This window comes from Uloborus diversus, chromosome 3 (assembly GCF_026930045.1).
Source record: "Uloborus diversus isolate 005 chromosome 3, Udiv.v.3.1, whole genome shotgun sequence".
NCBI classification, from domain to species: domain Eukaryota; kingdom Metazoa; phylum Arthropoda; class Arachnida; order Araneae; family Uloboridae; genus Uloborus; species Uloborus diversus.
In genome coordinates, this window is record NC_072733.1 from 19245405 (window position 1) to 19272395 (window position 26991).

A 26991-nucleotide genomic window follows, 5' to 3' on the forward strand; every position below is an offset into this window, starting at 1 on the left:
GACAGAAGTATTTGTGGGTGGAACGCCGGATATCGAGGAGAATTCGAGCGTGCTCTCGCCGCCGAAGAATTCCGAAGATGCTGTCACAATCATATTGCTGGATACACCACAGAATACTCCTGTTGGAACCCCTGGATCTGATGTTATTAACTCATCCGGTAAGTGTCATTTAGAGTATTAATGTCCAAATACGATTTCGAACATAAGCATTTGTTAACTTTTCTCCACCTCAACCCACCTTTTAGAGTAAAGCCTTCGGCTGAGCTTTTTTTTTTCAGCTGAGTTGGTAAACAACCAGGGCTTAATTTGTATGGGAGCCCAGCTCGGGAGTTCATTCACACAGTTTTTCTGTTAAACTTGAAGTGAATTTTCTCATTATTGGTGGAATTCTAGCTGTTTAATCATTCAAATAATTCTGAAGACTATGGGGCTCCCAAACTGCTTTTGGTAGAAATTAGGAAATGTAAACAACTATATTCGATATATTAAAAAGAAAAAAAAATGTAAAACAACTCAGTGTTCATGACAAGTGAGTTTTAATGTTAAGTTCGTATTCTGTAATCAAGTAATATATTGATTCATGCGAAATTTTGTTTCAACAGCGATCTTGATTGAAAAACTAAAAAAAAAAAAAAAAGGAGTCCGTTCAAATGTTTGTTCAATGGGAGGTTATCAGATTACTTTTCCCGTTGGAAAAACATTCCAAACTTCATTTCGTTTTTTTCTTGAAATGATTTTAAATACAGAGAAAAGATTGCGCGAATTATTACAATTGAAACATTAAAAAAGGTTATTCCATTTGCTTTAACTTAAACAGTAGAAAAATATTAGTTGACAAATGCAAAGATTTTCTTAAATAGATGTAAACAAAGATTTCACTTTGTTTTGATCAAGTTTCGGATGTTGAAATTCCTCGCATGTTTCGGTAACTATTTTGAATTATAATTTAGGACATGTTTCAATGCGCTAAATGCTAATGAAAATATTTTCTTTTTCATTAAAAAAAGGGAGTTCTTTAGGAAACTAGAATGAGTAAAATTTTGTTATTTGTAAGTTTGTGATCTTAAGAAAAAAAAGTTAATTATTTGACGTGTGGAAATCATTTCAAATTGAGCCGATGTTGTAGCAAGTTCGATGAACGTAAACTATAGCCCATTGTCTTTGTTTACATCGTCCATAATGAGTATTTTTTACCGTTGTTGTTAATTTGAATTTTATGCAGGATATGTTTCTGTGCTGTGTGACATGTATATGCTTAATTATTTAAGATGTTAAATTAATGAAAACAACTTTAATAAAGCACCAAAATCTTTTTAAACGTTCTTTCATCCTTAAGCTTCACTCCATTCAAAAAAGGATTCCTTGTTACTCCGAAACACATTGTATGCAATATTTTAGTATTTTTGTGCCTTATTGACGTTTTTTTCAGCATAAAAGTATTGTTTTAATTCGTACTTAAGATGTTCTTTATTACTTTAAAAATCTGGTATATTGTGTGCGCGTGTGTTTATAGTCAGACCCATTATTTCAAAATTTTCCTTTGGGCAAGGGTATATACTCAGTGCACCATTGTGTTGAAAAAAAAAAAGAACCCTCTCCCACATACATGTAAATTTCGTTGATGGTACAGATGTGTTATACCCCCCCCCCCCCCGATTGGGTGACATCCGATTTTTTGCACAAAATTGAAATATTTTTCGATAATTTTTCAAGCATGTCATCCCTGGCGAAACTAACCTGTGTTTGGCAACCCGAAAGCAATCTTAGATCTGTTCAAACATGTTCTCTTGTTATCGGTTTCACGCAGGAGAGATTCTTGTTTTTTCGTGCAATCTACCTTACAGGAAAGCTTATTTTGTGTTTGTTTAAATTCAGTAGTTGTGTTTTGATGAATAAATATTAGAAAATACCAGTTTCTTCAAACTTTAACGTTAATTAAAAGTAAACTCCAACTTGGTGTGTATCTGTTAGGTGTCATTGTTGTTTTGTTTCAGACTGAGTGTGAGGATTTATGCGATAAAAAGGTAAGTTCTTTTTTCTAGAATTAAAAAAAAAAAACCTCACTTCCGAAATTCTTTGTTTTTACAAAATCTTGAGGGTTTCTTGTAGTTTTTAACTTTATTTTTACTGTATGTAAATTAATTTTACAAAAATAGTACGGTTATTTTATTCTAAAAGTTAATTCTTATCGATGCCACGAATTATTTAGACATTCTATAAACGTGCCTCCTTTAGGTACTGAATTTCTGAAAATAAGTTGACTCTAGCTTTTTATAAAAATATGAAGGTGTTATTTTTTTGTAAAATATAATAGGTATTTTGAAAGCATGTCTTAATAGCAAATTAATATATGGTATTTTTATATTGTTTATGTTTGGGTTGTTCTGTTGAGACATTTCTACTTTTCATACATCGAAATTTGAGTAACTAAGCGTTTTTTTTTTGGCTGAAATAGTTTTTTTGGGGGATGTTTTCCGCTTTAAACATCGCAATTTGAATCTCTTTGCTCTTTTTTAGCAGAGTATGAGATGTTTTTGTTCGATGAAATTCATGTTGGAAAATAGCTTTTGTTTCTATTGGTACATATTTCATTGGTGAGCTGTTATAGTAATTTTTTAATTTATGCATTTTAAATACTTTCTAGTAATTTTTCTTTGTGTACAAAAACTTTCTAGTTTCAGGTATTTTTGAAGCGTATATTCGCGATGTTTTTTGTTGTTTTATGTTTTTAAAAAATTGTGTTCTGAAATGCTTTGATCATGTTTTTTTTATCTGAATTTTTCCCGTTGGCGCTAAAAAAGCATCGCTAAGGACGATGTATGACATATGTCGTCATACATCGTTTTCTTGGCGACTCTTTCTTGGTGCCAATAGGAAAACGTCGCCAAGGGTGGGTTATATGACATTAGTTCCTTTTTTTTCCTGTCGGGATTTAGAATATTTCCGATTTGGCGAGCTTTTTGGCGACAGTGCAGCTTGCTGATTCGGTTGCTAGTTTGCTACCTTTGGAAAAATGGTGCGATAATACCCTTATCATTGAAAAGGGGTTCTTGAACGGTTTTGTAAACAAAGGTGTTTTAGCGTTCACCTTTTTCATTTTTCAAACGCACGTGTATCCAATTATTCATGAAAGTAACTTTGTTCAAAATCAATAAACACTTGGAATGATATAATTTTATTTTACTCCAATTAAGCCTGTAAAGTTGTTCATACTAGTGATGTTCCGGATATCCGAGTGAAAATAAAGATCTGTATCCGTATAAGATATTAATTAAAACCGACTTAACGGTTTTTCACAATTATGGTAGTAAAAACTTACCCGTACGTTAAAAATATGGTCTCTAATTGAAAGAACGACGTTTTCTGCGTTTGTTATTTGAAACTTCCAATTTATATACAGAAGGAGCTTTAACCTTGTTAAGTAAATTTTAAATGCAATTCTAAGCCTTTATACTCGTGATCGGTAGCGATTTCATAATTGGAAGATAAGGAGAAAAAGCTCAATGATTTAAAATTTTTACTTACTGTCAGTTCATATTTGTTAACAAATGTGTGTTCTGACCCGCGAAATCCATCTTAACATGAGGTCGTCTCTCTGGGACATGTTTTGTGTTTTTTATTTTTAATTTAATATTAGTTTTTGTTATTGATTTGGGATTTCTGTTATTCATCGTTTTGGTTTTTCTCTGCATCCTTCAAAAAAAAAGTTAGGCTAAATTCTCTATTTACTGTTTGTAAAGGCGTTCACGGCTCTGTATTTTGTCGGTCGGAGTAAGTTGGGTGGAATGAGTCAGCTCTGCATTTATGCTGAAATAAAGTGCGAAAAATTATTTCTAGCCTGTCCAGTAGCAGCTTTACACTCTTATTCTTGTATCCTATATCTACCGAGTAAGCTAGAAATATTTTTTCACATTCCATCTAAGCATTAATGCAGCGCTGACCCATTCCTTCCAATTCTCCCTCAATTTCAACGGGAGTTTCTTTAAAGAGTAAATCACAGCCTTGATTATATTTTTGCCGCAGATGACAATAGCCTTGATTATATTTTGCCGCAGATGACATTTTTTGAAGAAACTGCCATTATTCTGACGGGAATACCTCCCGCAACAAAGTTTACACTTGGATAGTTGAATTGGGTAAAAAATTTTTGAGGTCCGTATCCGGATCTTGACACTAATGATCCGTATCCGCGGATCTACCTTTTTAACGATCCGGCGCATCACTAGTTCATACCATATCGTGGTTGATCCAACAGTTGGTATAAACTTGAACATAAAGAAATGTTATTGATCAGAAAAAAAAAAGAAAACTAATCACGGCTTACGCATTAAACTGAGATCATAGTAGTGTACATGGACTTCGGTGCCCCCCCCCCCTGAAGTGACTGAAATAGCATTTTGCACTATGTTGCTATTAGGTAGAAGAGTGCCACAATACGAAAAAATAAAATTTTACAGGAGAAGCGTTTGAAGTTGAACTCTTCAGGTAATTTGCATCACAAAAAGTAAGTTCGCTGTGCTCTCCAGTGGCTAATATTAGAACAAAAACTGTCATTACTTTCCAAAGAAATTACCGTCCTTTGAAGGCCTTTCATCGAAAAAGAAAATTGAAAAATTCGTATTGTGGCACTCTTTTTCCAAACGAGCGATGCGCAGTATGTCCATTCCAAAATACTAGTCTTAGTTCAAGCAGGCCCGTTATTTCAAAATTTTCGAGGGGGGGGGGGGGAATCAAATTTATGTACTCATGCTTATAACATTGAAAAACAGTAAAAACCACGCCCTCATATATGGCAATGAATTGATTTCTCAAAGCCGGGGGGAGGGGGGCAATTGTCCCTTCCTGACCCCCCTAAATGATAGGCCTGAGTGCAAGTAATCATGATTTATAAATTGCATCGCACTTAAACCAAAGTTACTAGTCAAAAATTTTAACAATTCAACGTATTTGTAATTTATTTTTATGAATTTAAATATTTCTGCGAAGTTTTTTTTATTATTAAACAATTGGCCGATTTATTCTTATTGCTGCTTTCTGCCTGTAAAGATTAACATTGAACTTTTCAACTTTCGCAACAAAAGCATGAACTGTAATTCCGTCAGATGGACCGATCACGGGGATGAAGTTGAGCTGGGTTCAATGCAGGGGCGGCGGGGCGTATACACTTATAGTATTTTAGGGGGGGGGGAGGTCATGCTAAGAAATCTAGAGTTTTGGGTGCAAAAAATTTCTAGAACCTTTTGGGTGTCAAAAAAAGAGAAAAAAGCCCCAAATCGTCCAGAAGGCACCTAGTTAAGCATAAACTTTAATAGTTAATTTTAGGAGCAATGGAAGGAAATATTAATTCAAATATTGAACGTAAATAAGTAATTAATAAATTAAAAAGATTATAGCTTCCTTTTCATTCATAAAGTATTTGCATACAACGTGTAATAATATATTTGCATGATATTCTACATCCATCCATTTTGTAAGCAATCAAAATTATGATCGCTTACAATAATGATGAATGAATAATTTTGTCGATGGTTTATAGGGGGTGAGGGATCATGAGCCCCCATAACTCTTCTCTTGTATCCACCCCTCCCTGATTTTAAAAATTTGCATTTTTGCATATATATTGATGTTTTTTTCCTTTCAAAAAAAAAAAAAAAATGCATTCAGTAATATCCTTTGCCCTGCTCCCCCACTAGAAAACTTTGAAATGACTGGCTTGGTGAATTGCATAATGAGTATACTGCCGTCCAGACTAAGAGTATCTCCCCAAATTATCGCTTGGTGGACATACTGTTAGCTTGTTCGTCGAATGTTTCTATTGTTTCTCAACTGATTTCGTAATTAACAAGCTTTTGAGCATTAAAACCACTCGATAGCAAATCATAAAAAGTCAATCACGTTTAAATCAATTGGTTTACGTTTCAAGTCCACTCATAATTCTTCCACAATTCATATTTCTTCTGTGTAGAAAAGGGAGATATACGTATCAGTATTATCTTGACCTTTAGCTTGAAGAACTATTTGCATCGTAATCAAGACGTTAGCTATCAGTCTTTGAATAGGGCTGGGCGATATACCGCTTTGATGCTCAAGAATTTAATTCGGGTAGTTTTCTTTCGCAATGGAGCCACCCTCCGTCCCACAGGAGATTTCTTTATACAAATCCACAGTTTTCGTCGGATCTTTGCCAAATTTGGCACAGCGGTTCTTTAATGGTCAAGAATTGTCCTAGGGGTTTTCGCCTACGTATGAGGAAAGGGGGGGAGTGTGCGAATACACCCCACAAGGGGTTTTCCTTATGCAAATACAGTTTTCGTCGGATTTTTTTCCAAATATGGCGCAGCGGTCCTTTGATGCTCAGGAATTCACATAAGTTATTTTTCATTAAAATGGGGTTATGGGAACCACTTTGGGGGGGGGGGGGGGGGGGGGGGGGGGGGGGTTCGCCAGAAAATCCAGAATGATGACGAAAAAATCCAATGTCTAAATTTAACTTTTGAGCCATAAAATTGTGCTTTCTACACATTGACGGGAAATGTTTATGCTATTTTTTTCCTTTTTTAAACCTGATTGTTAAACATGTGTCACTAGACGAAACTTTTATTTTCGAGGTAGACCGTGCAACGTCGGGTAATGCAGCTAGTGACATATAAATTAAAGGTATATTTCATAGTTCTGTGTGCTTAATGGGTGTATGGTGTGATAGTTTCCAAAAGTTATAGTTGCATTCTTTAAAGATTTATTATTAGTATTTTACTTAATGTTACTCAACTAAGAAGTAAAAATTCTTAAAGCAAGAGCTATTAAATGACTAAAAATAAACTATTTAAGACCTCAATACGAAATATAGTTCAAAGTACATTTAAACTATTGAGACTTCTCAGATTGAAAGATTAAAACAAAAAATTGAATTGAAGCACTTTTGTCATGCATTGAGCTATACCATTTGCACGCTCCCTCCCCTCTCTAGGAAAGTTTTGAATGAGAGAAATAATTGTATTTAATACAGTTGGAAATGGTTTTTTTTAACGATATATTACGCTCTAAATTAATAACCTTTGCTCCCCCCTCAAGAATATATCGATAATATCGATATTTGGAGAGCGATATATCGCGGTATTAAAATTCTGATATCGCCCAGTCCTAGTCTTGAATTACGCTAGTAAATGATATTTTTTATTCTTATACTTCTACTCTGGAGCACATTGTTAAGATATGTACTTTCTTGGAGTAAACATTCCCGTCCTCCATTCATCACATATTAAATTGTTTTGGTTTAATCTTTTATCGCCGAAACTTGAGGGGGGGGGGCGGTTAGATAGCCATATTTAACAACAGTTATTTGAAAATATTAACCTTCTACTTCCCGCCGTGACTCTGCGGTCACATCAAATTTCGTTATTATGTTTTTCATATAGGAGCGTTTCCATATAGGATGGACACCCCTGTTTAGTTTCATTCTTTTGTTTTTAAATGTAAGCCGTTGTTAATTTCATTTACTTGTGACTGCGCAATATAATTATATTCTTGCTTTAAAAACCAGCTCTTAAAAGTACTCAAGCTGCGTCACAGTAGCTAACGATTGAAAACAACCTTGAAATAAAGGGTAAAAATAAGGTTGCCCGAGGGTGTTGTCCTTCCTCTGTTTTGACTGTTGCAAAAAGGCAGGAAATATCTGTTCGAAGGGAGAGAGACAGAAGCTAAATAACAACCGAAAACGGGAGAGCCGCGCGAATATTTATATGCAGGGAACGCTTGTAAGCATCTGCTTTGAAGCGGAAGTGAAAGCTAGAAGTTTCTTTTCGGCTATTTGGCAATGTAACTAGTGGGTTGTTAGCCCGAGATGAATAACGGATTTTTAGGTACAACTGCCGACACAGATGCTACAAAATTACCGGTGGTACGAAAACGTAGAAGAGCGTTATATTAGGGATGGAGTGTGTGTTATTTTTATTTATTTATTTATTTTTTATAAACAATAATAATAATTTTATTCTTTTGATTCCTTTTGGTCATCGAAGTACGGTTTTGAATAAAATATTTGACTATTTTTGTTGGATTTAAGACAGAACTAAATGATCCAATTTTTTCGTCACATACGTTTTAAGTATTGCTTCCTATTTTAAAGGTTCTTTATCTGCTGTAAGAGATAAATATTTCAATCAAGCCCGTCGTTTACAATTTTTCCCGGAAAGGGGGGGGGGGTGATTGCCCAGTGCAAATTTTATCCGAAAGAAAAAAAAAATATTTTTCAAAGCCATGGGGAGGTCAGTTGAGGCCGCCCCCCCCCCTACATGGCTGGCCTGATTGTAAATTATAACTACAAAACAAGTTTGTCAACTAATGATTAAGTTAATGGAAGTTTCTGTCATCTGTTACTAACTCTTGTGGGGGTGTCTTCGACCCAAGAAGAATTGGGCTTTGGTATTCAAACGTTTTGCAGTGTTTATATTTATATCTTTATATGAAATATCACGTACGGTACTGTTTCAGTTCTACTTATATAAATAAATAATACAAAAAGCATAGGAAAGTTACCTGTGTAATTTAATGAATTTTTTCTGAAGTAAATGTTGGCGTTACTACACTCCCTCCTCAACACTTACGTAACGAAAAAAAATCACCTCACCAGTTGAGGTTTAAAGTTGATGAAAGTGGCAGAAACTTAGCAACTGAATCAGTAAGACCGCATTGTCATGAATGTTTTAATTAAAAATCTAAACCAATCACTTCCGTGATTCCATCCATTCATCCGTGGAAAAGGAAAACAACAGTAGTATCTGCCAAAATTTTTTTCTTCTTTTTTTCATCTATTTTACTTTAGTTATTATTGTACAGGCTTTTCAATTTGATTTCCGCTGAAAATAAAGCACAAAAAAAAAAAAAAAAAAAAAAAAACCCCGTTATATTCCAACAGTTTATAAATAGTGAGAAATCCGAGATGCGTTTCTTCAAATACCTCAAAAACTCATTTATGCAGATACTGCTCTTTTCCTTTCTGCCTTAGTATAGTTAATAAATTTTTAAAAAGAAATGATCTGCATCATTTTTGCGTGCGAGGATGATGCGTAGAACAATTTTGATTTTACTCCAACCTTTTATAGTCATCAAAACAGCCAAGAAAAACCCAAGTATATTACTTAAACTCTTGCTTTGTAATTTTTATTTCTTTACCATTGAGCAAAACGAAAAGCGGTAATAAATAACTTCCCCTTTGAACCCATTTTTTCTCTCTTAGACACAACGTCTTAAACTGCTTTCCTTTCTTCTCCAATAAACTTTAATTACCATTCAAGCGTATTTCCACCTTGTTTACTCCAAGCCAGAATACAATGACTCCATCTTTCTAATTTCTGAAAAGTAGGCCACCGGAACGTACATAATTCTAGTGTGTGTTGGAAAAAAAATAAAAAAATCAACATTAAATTTCAGTTTGGCGCCAGTAGTGATAAAAGGGCGAAAACAGGTTAGTTTCTTCCTTCAATGCCCAAGCTCATTGTGAAATGTTTGAAATCTGGTAGTCTCCTCACGTAATTCTTCTTTTGATCATCACTGTAATTTTTTTTCGGTTGATTCAAGCGTTAAATTGTATTTGAAGTGTATTTTACTTGTGTCTAGCAGAATTGTTGACCGATTGCAAACAATAGGTTAATGAGATAGAGGTGCCTCTTAAATGTTTAGACCTTGAGATCTTTACTATTCAAGTATCTTTTATGCAATCGAGCAGTTTATTTGGTTGAAGGAATTTTTAAACTTCTCTTTTATAACATATGGTAGAAGTACCAGTTTTTCAGTTTTCTATTTAAGGTTTAATTCGTCAGAAAGTATAAAAATTTCATTCGTGACAATCTTCTTCGGTTTTATGTTTTCAAGTGAACAAAAATAAAGGATAGTTTGATCATTGGACATCATACGTCGCAACTTTTTCATGCAGCCTCATGCAATAAACAACCAACTTAGCTGTAAAATATAGCTAGACTAGTTATTTTGCCTAGTTTTTCTCGTAGATTTTGTGCTAGAATTATTTTGCTTATGAAATTCATTTGAAAGCTAGAAAGAAACATTTCAAGTCTTAAAGATTATGAAAAAACTCCTTTTTCTTCTTTTTTAAAAATATTTTAAAAGTATTTGTTTAAAGAAGAAATCGTAATTATTTATGAAGTTATAAAGTCAAAAATGTGCAGTACAGGTACAGTCATTCAGTTTATCTTTGAGCCAGTCCGGATAACTTTGCGCCACTTCATACATTTTCATCATTTTGGTTTGACTTACTACCAAACGGCACGCCCTTGAGGGTAATGGATCTAGACGAAACTCTGGATTTAAGTTAATTCCCATTCCCACTAGATATGTGTCCCAGGTAAAGCGGTTTGGCTGCATAGGTCCTAGTTCGGCCGTAACGGGGGTCCTAAGTTTCAAGTTTAGCTCCAGAATGCAATGGTTTTTTCCTTTGAAATTTTCAGTTATTTACTCTTTTCTTGATATTACATGGCAGTATCACCCAACTGAGTGCATTCACTTCACAGTATAAAGTAAATTCCACCGCCCCTACGTTGTATTGACAAGAGACGCGACTGATGTTTGGAAAGCAAATAATATTGTGCCAAAATTTCAAATTCCAAAGAAAACGCGATTACAGTTCCGGAGCCAAACAAGCCAATTTAGTCCCTCCTTGCAGCCGAACTAAAGCCTATGTACTGAAACTATTTTACCTGGTCTCATATCTAGTACGAATTGGCCTAAATCCAGAAGTTAATCCGAATTCGGGACCCTCAAGTTTGCCGTCTGAATTACACTGATTTGCAGGATTCTAGAATTGTAAGGACGTCTTCATTGGAATGTGGACCTTTTTAGTCAATATCTACCCTCCCAAGACATTCGATGTCTCTCGTCAGTACAACCTTAAACCATTGAGGGTACAACGGGAAAGGGGGGGGGGGGTATTTATTCAATGGTTGTGAATGCATTTCATTGGCACATATGGCAATGCAAGTGCAAGAAAAGGCTTAAGAATTTCGAAGGAAAACCATTCCTTTTCTGGACTCAAACAGCAACTTTGGACCCCCGTTGAATCCGAACTAGGGCCTATGCAGTCAAACCGCTTTACCCGAGTTCATATCTAGTGCGAACTGACGTAAATCCAGAATTTCATCCAGATCTGTGATCCTAAAGGTCGCGCCGTCTGGTACAGTGAAACCTGTATAAGTTGTCCACTTGCGGTGCACTACTTTAGTGGTCAACTTAAACAGGTGGTCGACTTATAGAGGTTGAATTATACGATGCTGAAAACAGCGGTTAACTTAGACAGGTGGTCAACTTTACAGGTTTTACTGTAGTTAGAAAAAATCTCTAGAAGTCTCGGTGATGCATTTGGCCAGGTAATAACATGAGATTTCCACTCTTTTATGATTTTAATCTATATTATGTTATAAGAAGGGGGCAGGAAGTGGCACAAAGTTATTCGCACTGGCTCAAAGGTACTCGGAATGACTGAACCTCATAAAAAAATATGAAGTGGCGCAATTTTATCCGTTCTGGCTCAGAGATACTCTGAATGTTTTGTACCAAAACTTAAAATTCTTTTCCTTCAATGATAATAAATAATTAGAAAAACATTAATTATTTGCTTATTTTCATTTATTATTGAAACTATAATATCAAACGTTTTACAGTTTGAACCAACTGCATAACCAAAGCATAAAATGAATCTGCGAGAAGCAAAGCGATGTCATTAGGAAAAAAAAAAAAAAACTTTCATTGAAAAAGTTTTCGAAAGTATGATGTATAACAACAGCACTATGCTACGATTACCATCTCTGGCCCCAAAACAGATGAAGGGTTTCTCATACAATCTTCTTGTGCTTCTTATTTCGTAACTTTTATTTTTGGTACAAATATCTCTTTGCTTCTAGATGCTTCAAATAATCTTGCTTTTGTTTCCGAAAATATATTTTTAAAAAGTTTCTGTTTAATAAAGCATAGAATATGAGACCCCCCCCCCCCGTTCTTTTTTTTCGGACAGCTTCTAGAAAAAAAAACATATTGTGGATCAGCATCCAATGTACATAAAAGGGGGATACAGAAGAGAGATCATTTAACCAAAGGAATAACATAAAAAAGTAATTAGTTTTTTTCGTGTTATTTTGTCGGCCGAAGCGTGAATACTTGGTAAACATGTTTCGTTCTGTAAAGGATATTTATGCTTTTGGAGTTTAAGTATGAAAATAAAAATTATCTTTTATCCGATTCTTCCGTTAAAAAAGGAAAATTTTTATTCAATTTTTTTCTGAAGTTTTATCAGTACCCCCCCCCCCCCCTCTTTAATTATTTGCCTAAAAATTAAAAAGTAAACACTCTCATATTGAAATTTCTCATTACAAGGCATTTCTTGTGTATTTTATGGGAATTAATTGCTCTACCTTTTCTATTTTTTTTTAAATCCCCCGATATATGAAATAAAAAAGCAATTACCTTTTCAGTTATGAATAGACAATCAACTGGTGCTATAATAATATATTTGAAGTAAAAGAGGAAAATATTTTCTGCTTGAGCATTTAGTTTTCGAACTAGATTTTTTGGCTAATTGGTTATGGTTGTTTGGCTATTGGTCTAACTATAAAAGTACGGTCAGGAAGAAAAAGTATCAATTTTATCAATAAAATTCACTCAGAGGTAAATTTTTACCAAAACAAGTACAGGAACCTTATAGATCCCGCAATTTATTTTTATATGTAAATAACTTGAATTTTTCCTAAAATGTTAGTTTGCATCAAATTGAAAAGAAATGCGAGAGCTCGGCTCCCGCGGTTTCTTATGCAAATTAAGCCCTGGATGCACTACTAAACGACATAAATTTCTTTAGTTTATATTTTTCCTTGAAATTTAAGAAAAGAAGTGAAAAAAGGGAGGGAAAACAGAGATATGATACTGGATGTTTTTAATGTCATGCTAAAAATACCGTAATTTTGGATCACCATATCAGTAGGACACCCTGTAAAAGATTATTGTTATAATTTTCTAAAAGAGTTGAGTCTAAAAGATTATGAAGTGAAGTTTACTGGAAACCAGTTCTAAGTTTTGAATAAGAAGTGCGGGAGCCATATGGTCTTCAGAATTACTTTTCTACTGTGCAGACATGCAAAGTAGCGCAGTAAAGGGTTGAAAAAGAGTGGGGGAGAAAAGAGGTTAATGAGAGGGAAGAGAGAAATCTGCTTCAACTTATCACTTTTCTCTTCCAAAAGCTTGTGCTTTTTTCATAATACTTTAGCTTCCAGGCATTTGAGGAAAAAAATAAAAAATACCGTGAAAGCGCCAAATGAATGAGTAGTTATTATGAACGTAGTCGTCGGTCTTGTAAAGTATGACTGTCGATGTCCCGATATCAGAATAAGAACAGTGAACTATTAAATAAAGAACACAATTTTATTTAAAGACATTAAAAAAAAATCTTCTTTGCATAAATTGTATTTTTTTGGAAGCAGTGATGTAAATAAACAAAGTTGCATGCTTAAAAATGCTATTTCTAAAAACTAATTGAAAGAAAGCTCATAGTTTATGCCATTCGGCAACTATGGCAACCAGGCATACCCCAATAATAGTATTTAGTCAAAGTACTGGTGGTAACGAATGGAACTTCCCTTCAAATACATACTAACATAATTGATAATGTTCATTATAGAGTTTAGAGTAGTTAATTGTATATGAAATGGTATGGGCCTGTTTCCATGTACCTAAAAGTCAACTCATTTTGGGTACTTTAACCGTGATAGGAAAGCAGGAAAAGCAAGCGAATATCGGCAGGTAGAAACTTGGACTTGCTCCTCAGCTATCATCTATAAATGATATCACTTTTTTTTTCAACATTCCCCCCCCCCCTTTTGGCATATGTCACGCTATTTTTCATAAACATATTCTTATAAAAAATATGATGTCACACTTGTTACCCCCCTCCTTTCCCCTTGTCACAAACTGACAATTTAATGAAGCCCCCTCCCCCTTCAAGGCTTTTCATCATTTGTGAACAACCATGCGTAAAGCGAGATAGATAAAGTCAGAGGTATTGGTCAAATGCTGGGCTTAATGTAAACGACTGGGGCTTAATTTGCGTGGAAGCTAACATTTGGACGTTTTAGGTAATTTTTTATATTTTAGACGAGAAATCCAGGCTGTTTTGGTACGGAAACAATTTCCGAGGACTATAATAAGGCTCCTTTAATTCTTTTGTTAGAAATTAAGCTCTGTAAATTACTACTTTAGAGTATCCCTACTCCACGTATTTAGCGTCGTTTCATTTCTTTGCACATGCGCCCATGATTGAATAAGAACCCTATTTGAAGTGACAATGAAAAATAGAAAAACGTTGTGTATAACTTGATTTCACCTGCGCTGTTGACAACATAACTCACTTGAAATCATTTTATGCACTTTCTTGGATTCCTCAGGCTGGGTTTAATAGCGGTAGATAATCAGTTTGTAACGCCGGTGAGCGACTGAGAAGTATAACAAGCTGTTATCTAGCAAGTTTTCATGTTTTCATGACATTTCGACTTCTGTGTAGTCACGCGCCAAAACACGCTTGCACCACGGAAGCAAAAGCTGGAACTGCGCTGCGATTTGATGGACTTGTAATTTGAGAGAGAGAGAGAAAAAAAGATGTTTGTTTTTGGTATAAGCCTTTCGCCAAGATTGTGCTGCACGTGTTTTACCGGCGAGTTGGGTTGAAAATGGGGGTTGGCGAGGAAACTGGCATTTCGCGTCAACTCTTTTTATTATCATTATTTTTTTTATTTTTACCACGCTCTTTTAGACAGTTGAACACTCCAAATTACCTTTGTCGGATGTGGTTCGTTGAATTTGGGTCAGAGAGAATTGTATGGTCCATTGTAAGTGAAGGAGTTTGGTCAGTCAAAAGAACTTTGCTTGTGCGTGGAACCGTTTTTCTGCCGCAAACCTGTATTTTTAAAATAAAATAATCATATTATTGCTAAACCTTCATGTCGTTGAATAATAATATGCACGCGTGTGAAGTTGTGTTTAAGGTCTTTACGAAAAAATACCGGTGTTCAATAGGAGTTTTTTTTAGCGTGTAGGAGATTATTTCTATTTACGGAAAGAAAGTCTTACGTATGGAAAGAAAGAGTACGGACAGAGCTGATGTCTTTGAAATTAGTCTCTCTACATTGCTGATACTTTTTCTATGTAAACTAACATCGACTATCACGTGCATGATCTGTTTAACAGACACTAAGTTCTATTCAGTAAATTACCGCCCATTAGCCAGGGCTAAAGCAGAAATACGTGAAATACACCGCCAGCTCAGGCTAATGGGCGGTAATTTACTGAATATACCTTGCCTTGCGTTCAATCTTCGAGTTGAACCGAACCATTGCTTCGGTCACTCGTCAGGTCTGCTAATTCTATATTAGCTACCAGTTTGTTTCGCACTCTTGGCTTCCTTAAGAGGTTTTCCATCTCCAGCGCAGTCACTTTCCTATGCCGGGCTGATGAGTGCTAATAAGCACGAAACTGCAGTCCTCGGCTGGAAATGACTGAGCTGGCGGTGTGTTTCACGTATACACTAAGGTCGTAATACTTACGACCTCACTAGTCACATTCTTTAGCAATTCGTGTATGCTACTGAATACCCGTTCGAATTGCCTAGTTCTTGTCTTTCTTTATTTTCTTTTCCTGTTACGTTTCTATTTTTGACTAATATGTGTACTGATGAACTAGTGCTCAAACTTATTATCCTACATTCTCTGTCAAAAATCAATCACTGGAAGGGGTTTTTTTTTATTATTATTTTTTTATGGGAGTTTTCGGCTGTACCTCCCCTCGAATGTATTTTTATGGCGCTCGTATTTTGTTCATCAATGTTTGATTCTTTATGAACCATTTTTCATTTCTCTGGTCCACATCTACATTTATGAATATTATTTTGAAGCGTCATAATAACCTTCGCAACTTGTGTATGTGTGTACAAAATTGTAACTGCTTATATTCAGTACTTATTGATGAGAATCGCAGCCCGCTTAAAATTTTCGAGAAATTGCGGTAAGATCTTTTTACGGAGACAGATCGAGATCCTTTCTCCATGAGGTCAGAGCAGGTCAGAGGTCCTCAGAGGCTCCTAATCACGATCCTCAGCTTTCTTCATTCGTCTCCTTTCCATTCGCTCCCGGGGTGTATCCTAGGATGACCTTGGGACGACTTTGTGCCGTGGGGAAGAAGTAGGAAAGTCAGCACGTAGCTGACAAGAAGCGCCGTAAAAATGACTTATTGAAGCTTGACAACAAGTAATATTCGCGCAGATTTTATTTTTTATTAAAACCGCAAATGGCAACATTGTGTATGTAACTGATGTTTTGACATTGATTGAATAACATCTCTCGTATTTTTTTTTTTTTTTTTGCATGCCCAAGAAATTATAGTGATGCAAAGTGTAAACTATTACCCTTCCTACAACAGTAGCTAAAGCAATGTAGGAAATAGTAACTAGTTCTTCAGAAGGAGGGTGCAGTGCCTCCTATGCATCGCAGAAAACCGCCTATGTCTACGTCACGAGCTCATTTCATTTTCTTTTTTCTTGTTTTTTTGAACTCTTTTTGCTCAAAACAATAACTAAAACAATTGAAGCATTCTACGTCCTCATACCCACATTATTTAGCAGGCCCGTCATTTCAAGTTCAAAGGGGAGGTCAAAGGTTATATAAATGCATATTACATTGAAAAACCACGGCCACAGAAATAGAGGTAACATTAATCCCTAAAATTTAAGTTTGACAACCACGATTTTACTTCCAGTCGTCATTTTTGAAAGCGACCATAATTTTTATTGACTTTTCCGATTCTCGTGTACTTTATTTCGCTGAACGCTAATAAAAATATGCATTTGTAGTCGACATGCGTCTGACATTACCAATGTCTCAATAGCGTGTAATATTCAATTGGTTTTCAATAATTCTTAGTTTTCTTATCAATGAATTTGTCAGTAACGTTCAGATCTCAGACAGTTTCAAGTAAAAAGTATCTACCCATTTATTTTACAGAGTACCCAAAGCATATTTTTTGTGAAAGATAAATTAATTTTCATGAACGTAAATTAAAAAATATTTTTTAAGAATTCAGAAATATAACTTTTCTTAAACGAGGGCTGTCAAAAAGCCATGAATGATTTTAGCACATCTCAAAACAGTTATGCGATATTTTTTTCAAAATTGAGAACGCCTAGCACGCTATCTACTTATTATAAATAGCTGTGTGTGTTCTTTACACAATTCCAGTTTACGTCGGATCTTTGCCATATTTGGTTCAGAGGTCCGTCGATGCTCTGGAGTTCACATAGGGCGAAAACCACCCTTTCGCCAGAAAATCCCTGAAACGGAATGTTTACACCTATGAATGACACTGACTGAATTTTTGGTATTTTAAGGAAATCCAAAAAAGTTGAAATTTGAATTTTGAGTCATAAAATTGCTCTTTTTTACACGTTGATGGGGAATTTTACTTTTTGTTTTCTTTTATTTAAGCCTGATTATTGAGCATGCGTTACTTTTTTTTTTTTAATTAGAACGTGCAACGCCGGGCAATGCAGCTAGTAGCGTATAAAATACTCAAAACCTGGGTTGCGGACTGAGAATCGGACTGATTTTGGGGTTCAAGAGTCAAGAGTGGGAGGTTTTAAATTCCAAGAGTCAGAGTCGATCATTTTCCCTTCGACTCCGCAGTCCTGTAAAAAACTACCGTAGATTATCATTTTACGCGAGTTTAATTTACGGGAATTTGATTATTCGCGGTTTAAGATTTGAGGTCTCTATTTTGTTTTACGCGGATGAGTTTTGATTTTACATCCCAACTTCTTAGATTTTGGATGAGTTAATGCCCTACAAAAAACACACTGAAAAATGATTAACTTCTGCTGACAGTCTATCGTAACCAACTATTTTTTTTATAAACAGCAGCTTTATTCATGTTTTCTTTATACACGCAAGTCGAGCATATCCGCGCCTCAAAGTAATAGTAAGATATTTTAGTGTTTTCAGACTTAAATGTCTCACAGTTGCTCTGAGGTTACGATGTATCGAAATAATTACACATTTCTTGTACGCATCTTCAACATTTCGAAACACAATTTCTGCACGTCCCCCTGAGGCGTAATTTCCGGAAGTTTTCTCGCTTTTGTCTTCTCGCAGTACTTTGAAATGAAGTTACTTCGTTGCTGTATTAAGTTGTGTCAATAAAATGCTGACAATAAAGCATTGAAAATCGCTTCCGCTCGTGTGCGGCTGCAGCTGAGAGTGTTTGTAAAAGCGAAGCTTCCAGGAAATAAACAATCATATCGAATATGTTTTGAGACAGATGCTTCATAATAAATTCATTTAATGGCTGTTAGTTAAATTGGCACTTCTTTTTTGACAATACTTAAGGGATTAAGAACTTGCAGAGGTATTGTCCTGAACTAAAAATAACGATTTCGCAAAAAAGTTTTCCTGTATTAAATTAAAATACAGTGGAACCCGCTTAATTGAACCACTGGTTAATCGGACGAGCTGTTTTTCTAACCAATTCTTACAGAACTAAAACAAATTCCATTACACAAGCCTAATATTATTTGCTTATTGGGACCAAAAATCCGGTTAATGGAATCAAGGACATGAGAAAAAATAAAAATAAAAATCGCCCACTTCAGGCCAGTTTCAAGTGTGTCAACGAGTTTGATAGTTAGTGCAATAAAAATTAATGATGGTTCCTTGTAACTTTCAATTAAACCCAGAAATATTTACAGGAAAAAAAATGGTTGACGAAACTCCCATTTCATTGCGACTCTGTTCCAGCAGAAATCAAAATTTCAGTGAAATTTCAAATTTCTTCAATTCAGTTGTGAAATACGTAATTTACATTTCATTGGAAATTTTTGCGGGAAGCTTTTCAAAGTGAAGTGGTTGCTTGGTGAGCAAAAAGCTCCTCGCCAAACAAGATAAGCAATTTAAAAGATCTATCCATATTTCTGAGGAGTTGAAGGTGGGAGGAGGTTCTAATGGAAGTAGCTGTGATGAAAAAGGAGAAGAGGGAGGATGATAGTTTGGCAGATACTTGGCGAGCAAACTAGATATCATAACTTTTTATGGCTGAGAGTTTTTGGGTTTAGGATGCAGGTTTTCTTTTTTGTGAGGAAAAGTTAAAGGTTTTCTTGGCGGGGAAATTTTTACAACATTGTTGTTTTTGATGAGATACATCTTTTTGCATTGATATTATTACTTTGTATTTTTAGAATTGAGAACTTCAAGTCAGAAAATTTTCAATTGAAACAACGCTGTTTTGTGTTTTTAAGGAACAATAATGGCTAACCTAATTTTACGTCAAGTTATTTTCTGACTATTAAGATTCTATGTTCATTTTGCGAGAATTGGACGGTTTAAATTTTATTCCAATTCTTGTATCCTTTCTGTTGCAAAGAAAACTTCTTGGATAATAAAATACTATATTTTAAATTATATTGTTTTCGAGCATTTTACAACTTCGCAATAAATTCTTCTACAGTTTCTTTATTTGACAGATTATTCAACATTTTCATGAAGGTTTCTTTAAATGTTTTACAGCTTGAGGGCTATTTTAATCTAGCTTTTTACTTTCTTGTTTAATTACATTTTTCTTAAATCGTGGATTATTTTACGTTTTATGGGATAATTTTAATTGTTTGGGGCTTTATCATTTTCTTGATAGAAGTCTTTGTCTTGTTTAATACCTAGTTTTGTTTAAAAGTTCATTTAAAAAACGAAATAACGCATGTTATCACAAAGCAAAAAAAAAAAAAAAAAACCTAAGCCATTAAATATTTTAAATTTGAATGTGTCAGAAGATCTATACAACTCTACTCGATGTCAAATCGCGGATATCCCAAATTTGCCATAGCGAATGCGCATGTTGCGCGCGGACTAAGCTCATTAAAAGTCTTGTTTAAATTAATTGCAAAAATTTTTTCAGCTAACAAATAACTGCAAAGCACGGATATCCACATACGTATTGCATATATTTTCAATTCATTATGTGCTGTTTGTGAAAAATCCATTAATTTAGAAAATAAGCAAACCAATAAAAAAGGGCTATTTTTCGCTTTGAATTAAAAAGTTATATGTGCCGTATTCACATGCGTACAGTTTCATATAATTTGTCACGTAAAATATTGTAATGGTTTAACCCCAGTTTCGCGCCGACATTTAAAATTTCTTCCATCCATAAATATATTAAAACTGAAAAACAGGGGGAAGGAAATTTCGTATCGGTAAAACTGGGGGGGGGGGGGACAGCATTCTAATCTCTTTCATTAATTTGTTTCTCTGCTTAAGTATAAACAAACAACATAGAATCTGAAAACAGAAAGCCCAATGAGCTAAGTATGCGCGCATGCGCAGTCGCTGTGCCATATTTGAGATATCCGCGATTTAACGTCTAGTTGCAACTGTTGGATATGTTTTAGTGTTGATTGAATTTCATTTCCTAAGACAACTTTGGAATAACTGTTAGATCTGTTCTAACCTTGCAATTGCAGTCCGAGATAAACAAACCCTTTGAGCTAAGAGTAAGTACATAAGAATTTAGGGAAAATTAGTGATTTTCAAATTTTAATTACTCCGGCCCATGATGTCCCTGGGGGGTTGAATTTTTGTATATGTACTCAATGGCTCCCCAAGAATATGTATACAAAAAATCATTACCGTAGCCCCCCCTCCCCCGGGGGCTGTGATAGAACTCCGGGAAGGTACAATTTGGGGGGTAAAAACGAGGGAGGAACTGGAGGGGGGTCAAATGGCACAAAAGGCACATCAGTAGGGCACAAGGAATGTGTGTGCAAATTTCAGCTTGATTCCTTTTTTCGTCTGGGCTGTAGCCTTGTCAAAGAAAGCGAAAACTTTTTTGAACAGGTGATTTTATAACTTGAATACCTCCTCCCCCTGATGGTCCAGGGGATTGTATTTTGGTTTACGGCGTCAGGGGCCACTAGAGATTGAGTGTACCAAAAATCAACTCCAGGGGTCTTCATGCGGCTGAGATACAGAGGGGTGAAAAACCCAAAAAACCCCAACTTGTTCTGTCGTGTAATCTTGGTCTTGGTCGTTTTTATTTCCTTTCGTCTTTGGCGGTAGATTTGCTTCTGTTGGCTGCTGACGTTTGGTTTCCTTGGCGGGGCGGGACGCTCCCGCGTAACGTAATTCAGTACATACGGTACGAAAAAAATAGAATACCTACACACACATATAAATACAGTCGAATCTCGATTACTCGAAGCTTATAACTCGAATATTCCTTTATCTCAAAGTTTTTATCGGGTCCCAAAATCTTGAGACTTTTGAGGAAATTTCCTATAGCTCGAACCATTGAAAAGAGGCTCGAACTACACTGTTAAAACCAGAAGTGCCACAGGGGTAAAGAATTTCACCCTAGGGTTAAAAAACGGTGACTCAGGGTGCAACAGAGGCTAGGAAGTGTCGTTAAGGTGCTTTTGGTTCCTCAGTGGGTAAACAACGTTAACTCAAGTGCTAAAAGACCATTCAATAGGAGAGCGACTCGTTGCGCATGCGCCCTGACAACAACTTCAACGACAACTTCAGTTTGAATGGCGAACGAAGGAAGTTGCAACGAAATTTACTTTCACATTGAATGAAGTATAAAACTGAAAATTTCGTGGATTAATCTTCGAAACCTCGCGTAAGTAAAGGCATTTGATCATATTGTAGCTCTTAGAGCTTTCGAACATATTTAAAGTGTTTAAAGTATGTTGACAACTGCTTATTGTTCCGTTTACCTTATTAAAGATTTAATATCTTGCTATTTATATCCTGCAAAACTGTTACCTAAAACTGTCTATCAGTACTATCTTGAACAACAACAACATTTAAAATAAAAACTTTAAATCAGCTGATAATTGAATAGCTAATTCCGGAATAAAAATGCATCGACGCGACGCACAGTGGAGTAAGTATTTGACTGAAAATCTTGGCCAAAAGTCCAAAATTAAAAATTTACCCGATTTTTATGAAAATTTATTCCATGATAGTTGACTAACTGGTGCATCGATCGGCACCTGTTTTGGAAACTTGAGTCACATACAATTGCTCATAGCCTCAGTGAAAGATGAGATTTCTATAAGAATTTTCGCTTTTTTGTTACGTTTCAGCTTAATTATTACGTTTCAATGTAGATTTTTTTGTGGCTTTCTAAATGAATGGAATTGAACCAAACCAATTTTACGGTATAAAGAAATGTCAGGGCTTAGTGCTAATTATAAATCAAAGTAAATATTTTTATTTTCTTTTAGTGAAAAAAATAAAGAAAACTTGGTACGTGAGATTTTTAAAGGCTTTTGGCCTTAATTTATAACTAGAGAAAGCTTTTTAAATGGGTGTCGGGCTTGGTCGGGCTGTTTTGAAAGTTGCATCGTATTTGGCAAAGTCTCTAGTGCTAATTTCAGCAAAAAAATCTTCCGCCTACAACTGCCCTTTTTTTAAATGATTTTTTTTTTAAAAAAAGTGCATAATCCGATCTTTTTGTGACAAGTCATGATTTTAAACTGAATTTACCTACAAAGATTTAATAAATTTGCAAAAAAGTTATCATAAGTATACTGAATGAAAATATCGACATATTTGAGCGCAAAAACAACAATAAAATTTCAGACACGAGTTTCATGGTAATGATAAACCGCTTCATCAATGTGTAAAGATGTAAGTTATGGAATGAGAATCATCCAATTAATTTCGAAAACGCTTACCTTTATGCATCGCTAAAGAGATTCACTGCATCCCTAAAACATGTGTTTGCGTTCAGTTATGTTAATTTTCTCATGTACGTTAATGAGTTAATAAATTAAATTATTTTGTGATCTCGCTAAGAAAATTTGCTCTTCCTAAAAATTGAGATAGATTTTAGATAAAATAAATAAATATTTATATTTTTTCAGATCATTGCTGCAAATAATGTGCCGGGGGAGGGGGTCTTTCCCCCTTATACATAGCAAAAGGGGGGAAATACCCCCCCCCCCACTTGCTAGCGTTAGGAGACAATTGTAATTGTCTCCTAACGTTCCTACGCTAGCGAGCTATCCATATTTAAGACATTTTACCTACTCATTGTGAAATTAAAGTTATATAAAATTTTAGTTCCAAATTTGTTCGTACAATTTTTAGCGGGACACATCACACGATGTAAAACTAAGGATCGACCCAAGGTACGAGTACAATATATACAATTCAAAAACAAAGAGCTTTTGAATATCCATTTTCGAGTGTTTTTACAGTTATAATATCCTAGTTCATTTATTTATCTATTTTTTTTTCAATAGAAAAAAGGTTCTTTGTAACCCCGAAACCCTTGTCTTTAATTCTTTTTGTGCATGATTAACTCAGGGTTTTAAATATTGAAACCAAACGAAAAGAATAAAATTGATTATTTTTTTGGTTTCAAATTAGTGTTTTGTACAGAATACTAGGTTTTTTTTAACCGCTTTTTGCTCTTTTCCCCCCTCGAACAGTGCACTTAATTACATATCTTCAAAGGAAAACAGCAATTCGCATCGAACATGTTTACTTATCACTTGTCTAAGCATTATTGGCAAAGAGCCAACCGTGGCATTCATTTCGGATCGAGTGAAAATTATTGAAAATTTTTATTTCAACTCATTGAAGAAAAATTCATTATAAATCAGTGAAAGAACATAACTTCACCGTTTTCGCTGTAAATGAAGGTAAGGTGTTTATATTATTTCCTTAAAAAGTTTCAGAGCCATAACATTATTAGAATGTTGGATGCAAGAATTTTAGTTTACACGGATTGAATAATTGAAAAAAGTCGAAAAAGTGACCTCCCTTTGTAAATTCTTAGAAATTCGGTTAATTACGTTAGAACTTCAAACAAACCATAATCTTGAAGAAAATTATTTTTCCTATCTAGTGATGCATTGGGTTTTTTTCTACGTTTACTAGGATCGTTTTTACGGTCGTAAACATGCAAAAGTCTAAACCGTGGATAAAATATTAAATATTTCATTTTCTAATTCAAATTTTAAAAATCGAGTTTCAAATTGTAACATTAAACATTTCAGACAACTTGTATACCAAGTTTCATGTCTATAAGTGGGATAGCTTCGCCGTACAGCGCACAAACGCACACAAGGATGTCGCCTTCAGAAGGGTGAAAATTTCAAACTAGTTTTGGCCAGGATTTTCAGTCAAATACTCCACTGTGCGACGTGAGCAGTCTATATACCAATGTATATTTCTTCTCAATGAAATAACTACGTAGTAAAAACGAACAGAGCAGCAATGGCGGAGGGGGAAAAAAAACACGTAAAAAGAAATCTCTCTCACTCAGTGTGACTCATGAGTTTCACATCGTGTTTTGGTTAACGTATCTTTCTTAGGCATTATTGCATGAAGCGAATGTAGTTATCTACTCGTTTTTATTTTTTATCTGACGAAAAACTTGACGTTGGAAAGAAGGGCTTTTAAATTAGTATTTATCTTGTACGCATAAGGAAACTCAAATATTGAATCTTATAATAAGTATTGATATGTTACGCTCGATTAAAATTTTAAGCGTTAATGAAATGCTTTTATTTTCCCATGATTCTAATCTAATGTTACCTAATATTTCTGGTTGTTCCGTCAAATGATTGATAAATACCTTCCCTGTTCATTTTCAGTACGGATCATGCAGTAAAAGTTGTCAACAACATATTAATTACTGAGCAGTCCAAGTGTGAATGCATGAAAGTTAGTGCACGAACAGACAAATTAAAGTCATGAACACTTCTAAACTATGTTCGAAAGTTGAAATGTGATCAAATGCCTTCGTATATATAAATCAAAATAAATAAAACACAATTGTATTCAAAAACTCACACAACACGGGGAGGGGGGATCTCTATAGGAAGCAATAAAGGTGCCATTTTTCTCACCTAGGGTACCATCTTTCACCTACGGTGCACGTTAGGTGAAGGGAGCCAGTTTTTCACCCTTGCTAAAGGTGCAATTTCGGCTCTCTTTCGGGTGTCGCTGGTGAACAAGCGTTTCACCCCTGAAAGGTGCCAAACGCAACCTGTAGTTTTAACAGTGTACCAATAACTTAAACGTTTAAGCCGGTCCCTTGGGACTTCGAGTTATCGAGAGTTGACTGTAAATGCAGGAAAAGTCAGTTGATAAATGGATATAATGAAAAGAGAGTTCACTTTTTGTTAAATAAGTGAACTCGTATTTTTTTTCTGAAAACATTGACAAAATTTATGGTTTCTTCTCTAAAAATATGTCGAAAACAATGTTATCTCTTTTTGTCCCATTCTTAATGCTCTTTTCTACCGACGTGTGACAAAATGTCACTTTTTAGCATTTTTATGAGTGATGCGATAGTCAAGTTGAATGTGTTTTTAGCGCTCATATAATCAGATTATAAACTGTCCACACGTCAGTCCACAAAATGTTTTATTTTATTCATTTTTCAAATTTGAGTAACTCCTGGAACATTCTAATTTTTAGCTTGGGCAATTTCATTTAATTTTTTGATTTTAGAAAAGGTGGCCCCGATTGTGGTCAGGGGTGGATACAAGAGGGGGGTCATAACCACTTTCAAACTGTTGGCAGTATTATCCATCCATGATCATATTTTAATAATTGCACTAGCTGCATCGCCTGGTGTTGCACGGCCTACTTCAAAAATGAAAGAGATGTCAAAGTTGATGTTTTTTGTAATACTCTGACATCAGTTTCTAACGTGTTAAGGTATAAATGAATGCATGTAATGCAGGGTTTGTAGAACACCAGTAAAACGTACTTTTGGCAAAAATCTCATTAACGTTAATAATAGTAGGCAATGATACGAATTATGAGTATTTTCAATTAGTACAAAAGAGGAAAATATAAGCATTATCAACTATAATCTGTGCTCTCGTTAAACTGAATTACATCTGATAGACTAAATCGGAAATATTTATGTACAATAACAATCAGCTTTTTACATAGAATAACACATACTTTTTGGTTGATTACGTGCAATTAAATTACAAGGCTTAATAAAGACCAATAATTGCATTCTTTAGTACAAAGGTACCAAGGCATCAGATTCCAATTAAGCTTTTGTTAAAATCATTAAAAGCAAACTCGTTTTGGATCTTCTGTTTCATTGAAAGAAATCTAAACACTCTTAACGTGTTCTTTTTTGCAAAATGTGTTTCAAAAGTTTTTAAAAAAGGAGAGAAAAAGAGTTATTATAATTCAAAAACTCACCCATTCTGGAGAAATGCAATGAGAAGGGAAAAAGTCCGACCAAATAAACGTAATTAGTCGCACATTCTTAAATTTACCAAAATATCAGGCCGGTAATGATAAACCTACATTACGATAAACAAACAAAACTAAAGAAAGAACTTTCATATGCTGAAAAGAGTTTTAAAAACGCTGGCTACAAAAAATAAAAAAGGCAGACGATAAAATAAAGGTTATGCTCGAATAGAGCAATCGGTTAACCCGATTGGTTGTTTTGATGACGTCAGTCCTACTGAAACTATTATTAAAATGTTATTTGTCAACACAAATGTGTAAAATGGCATTATAAAGAAATAAAATTCATTGCTCAGAATAAAAGAGAAACGAAGCTAATTTAAAATGAAATTCCAAAGACGAAAAAGTTATTTTAAGATTTTGATAACAGCCAAAAAACTCCGCTTTTAAAAAACAATTATTAGTATTTCATCTGCTATCCCATAAGCAAAATGGCAACTGGAAAGAAATAAAAACTTATGAGAACGTGATGTTAATTGACGTTTTAATTAATATATCCGCTAAATAAAGTCGTACTATTACGAGATTGGTCTTATTGTTTTCTTTGGAAAATTTTCTTCGACTCTCGACTCGCAGCGATTCTCGAGAACCTCTAGCTACGGACGGACAGACAGACGGACGCGAACAGATTTTAATAGTATAGAATGCAAGATGAAGTATAGAATGC

The 26991-nt window shown here is 34.8% G+C and overlaps 1 protein-coding gene across 1 annotated transcript in view; it reads left to right on the forward strand.

The window, feature by feature from the left end:
* LOC129218253 (MAP kinase-interacting serine/threonine-protein kinase 1-like) overlaps positions 1-26991 on the forward strand; it is a 140872-nt gene that overhangs the window by 15688 nt on the left and 98193 nt on the right. The window contains exon 2 of the mRNA XM_054852479.1: positions 6-158. Coding sequence (XP_054708454.1) covers positions 6-158 — 153 coding nt within the window. The remainder of the gene's footprint in view (positions 1-5; positions 159-26991) is intronic.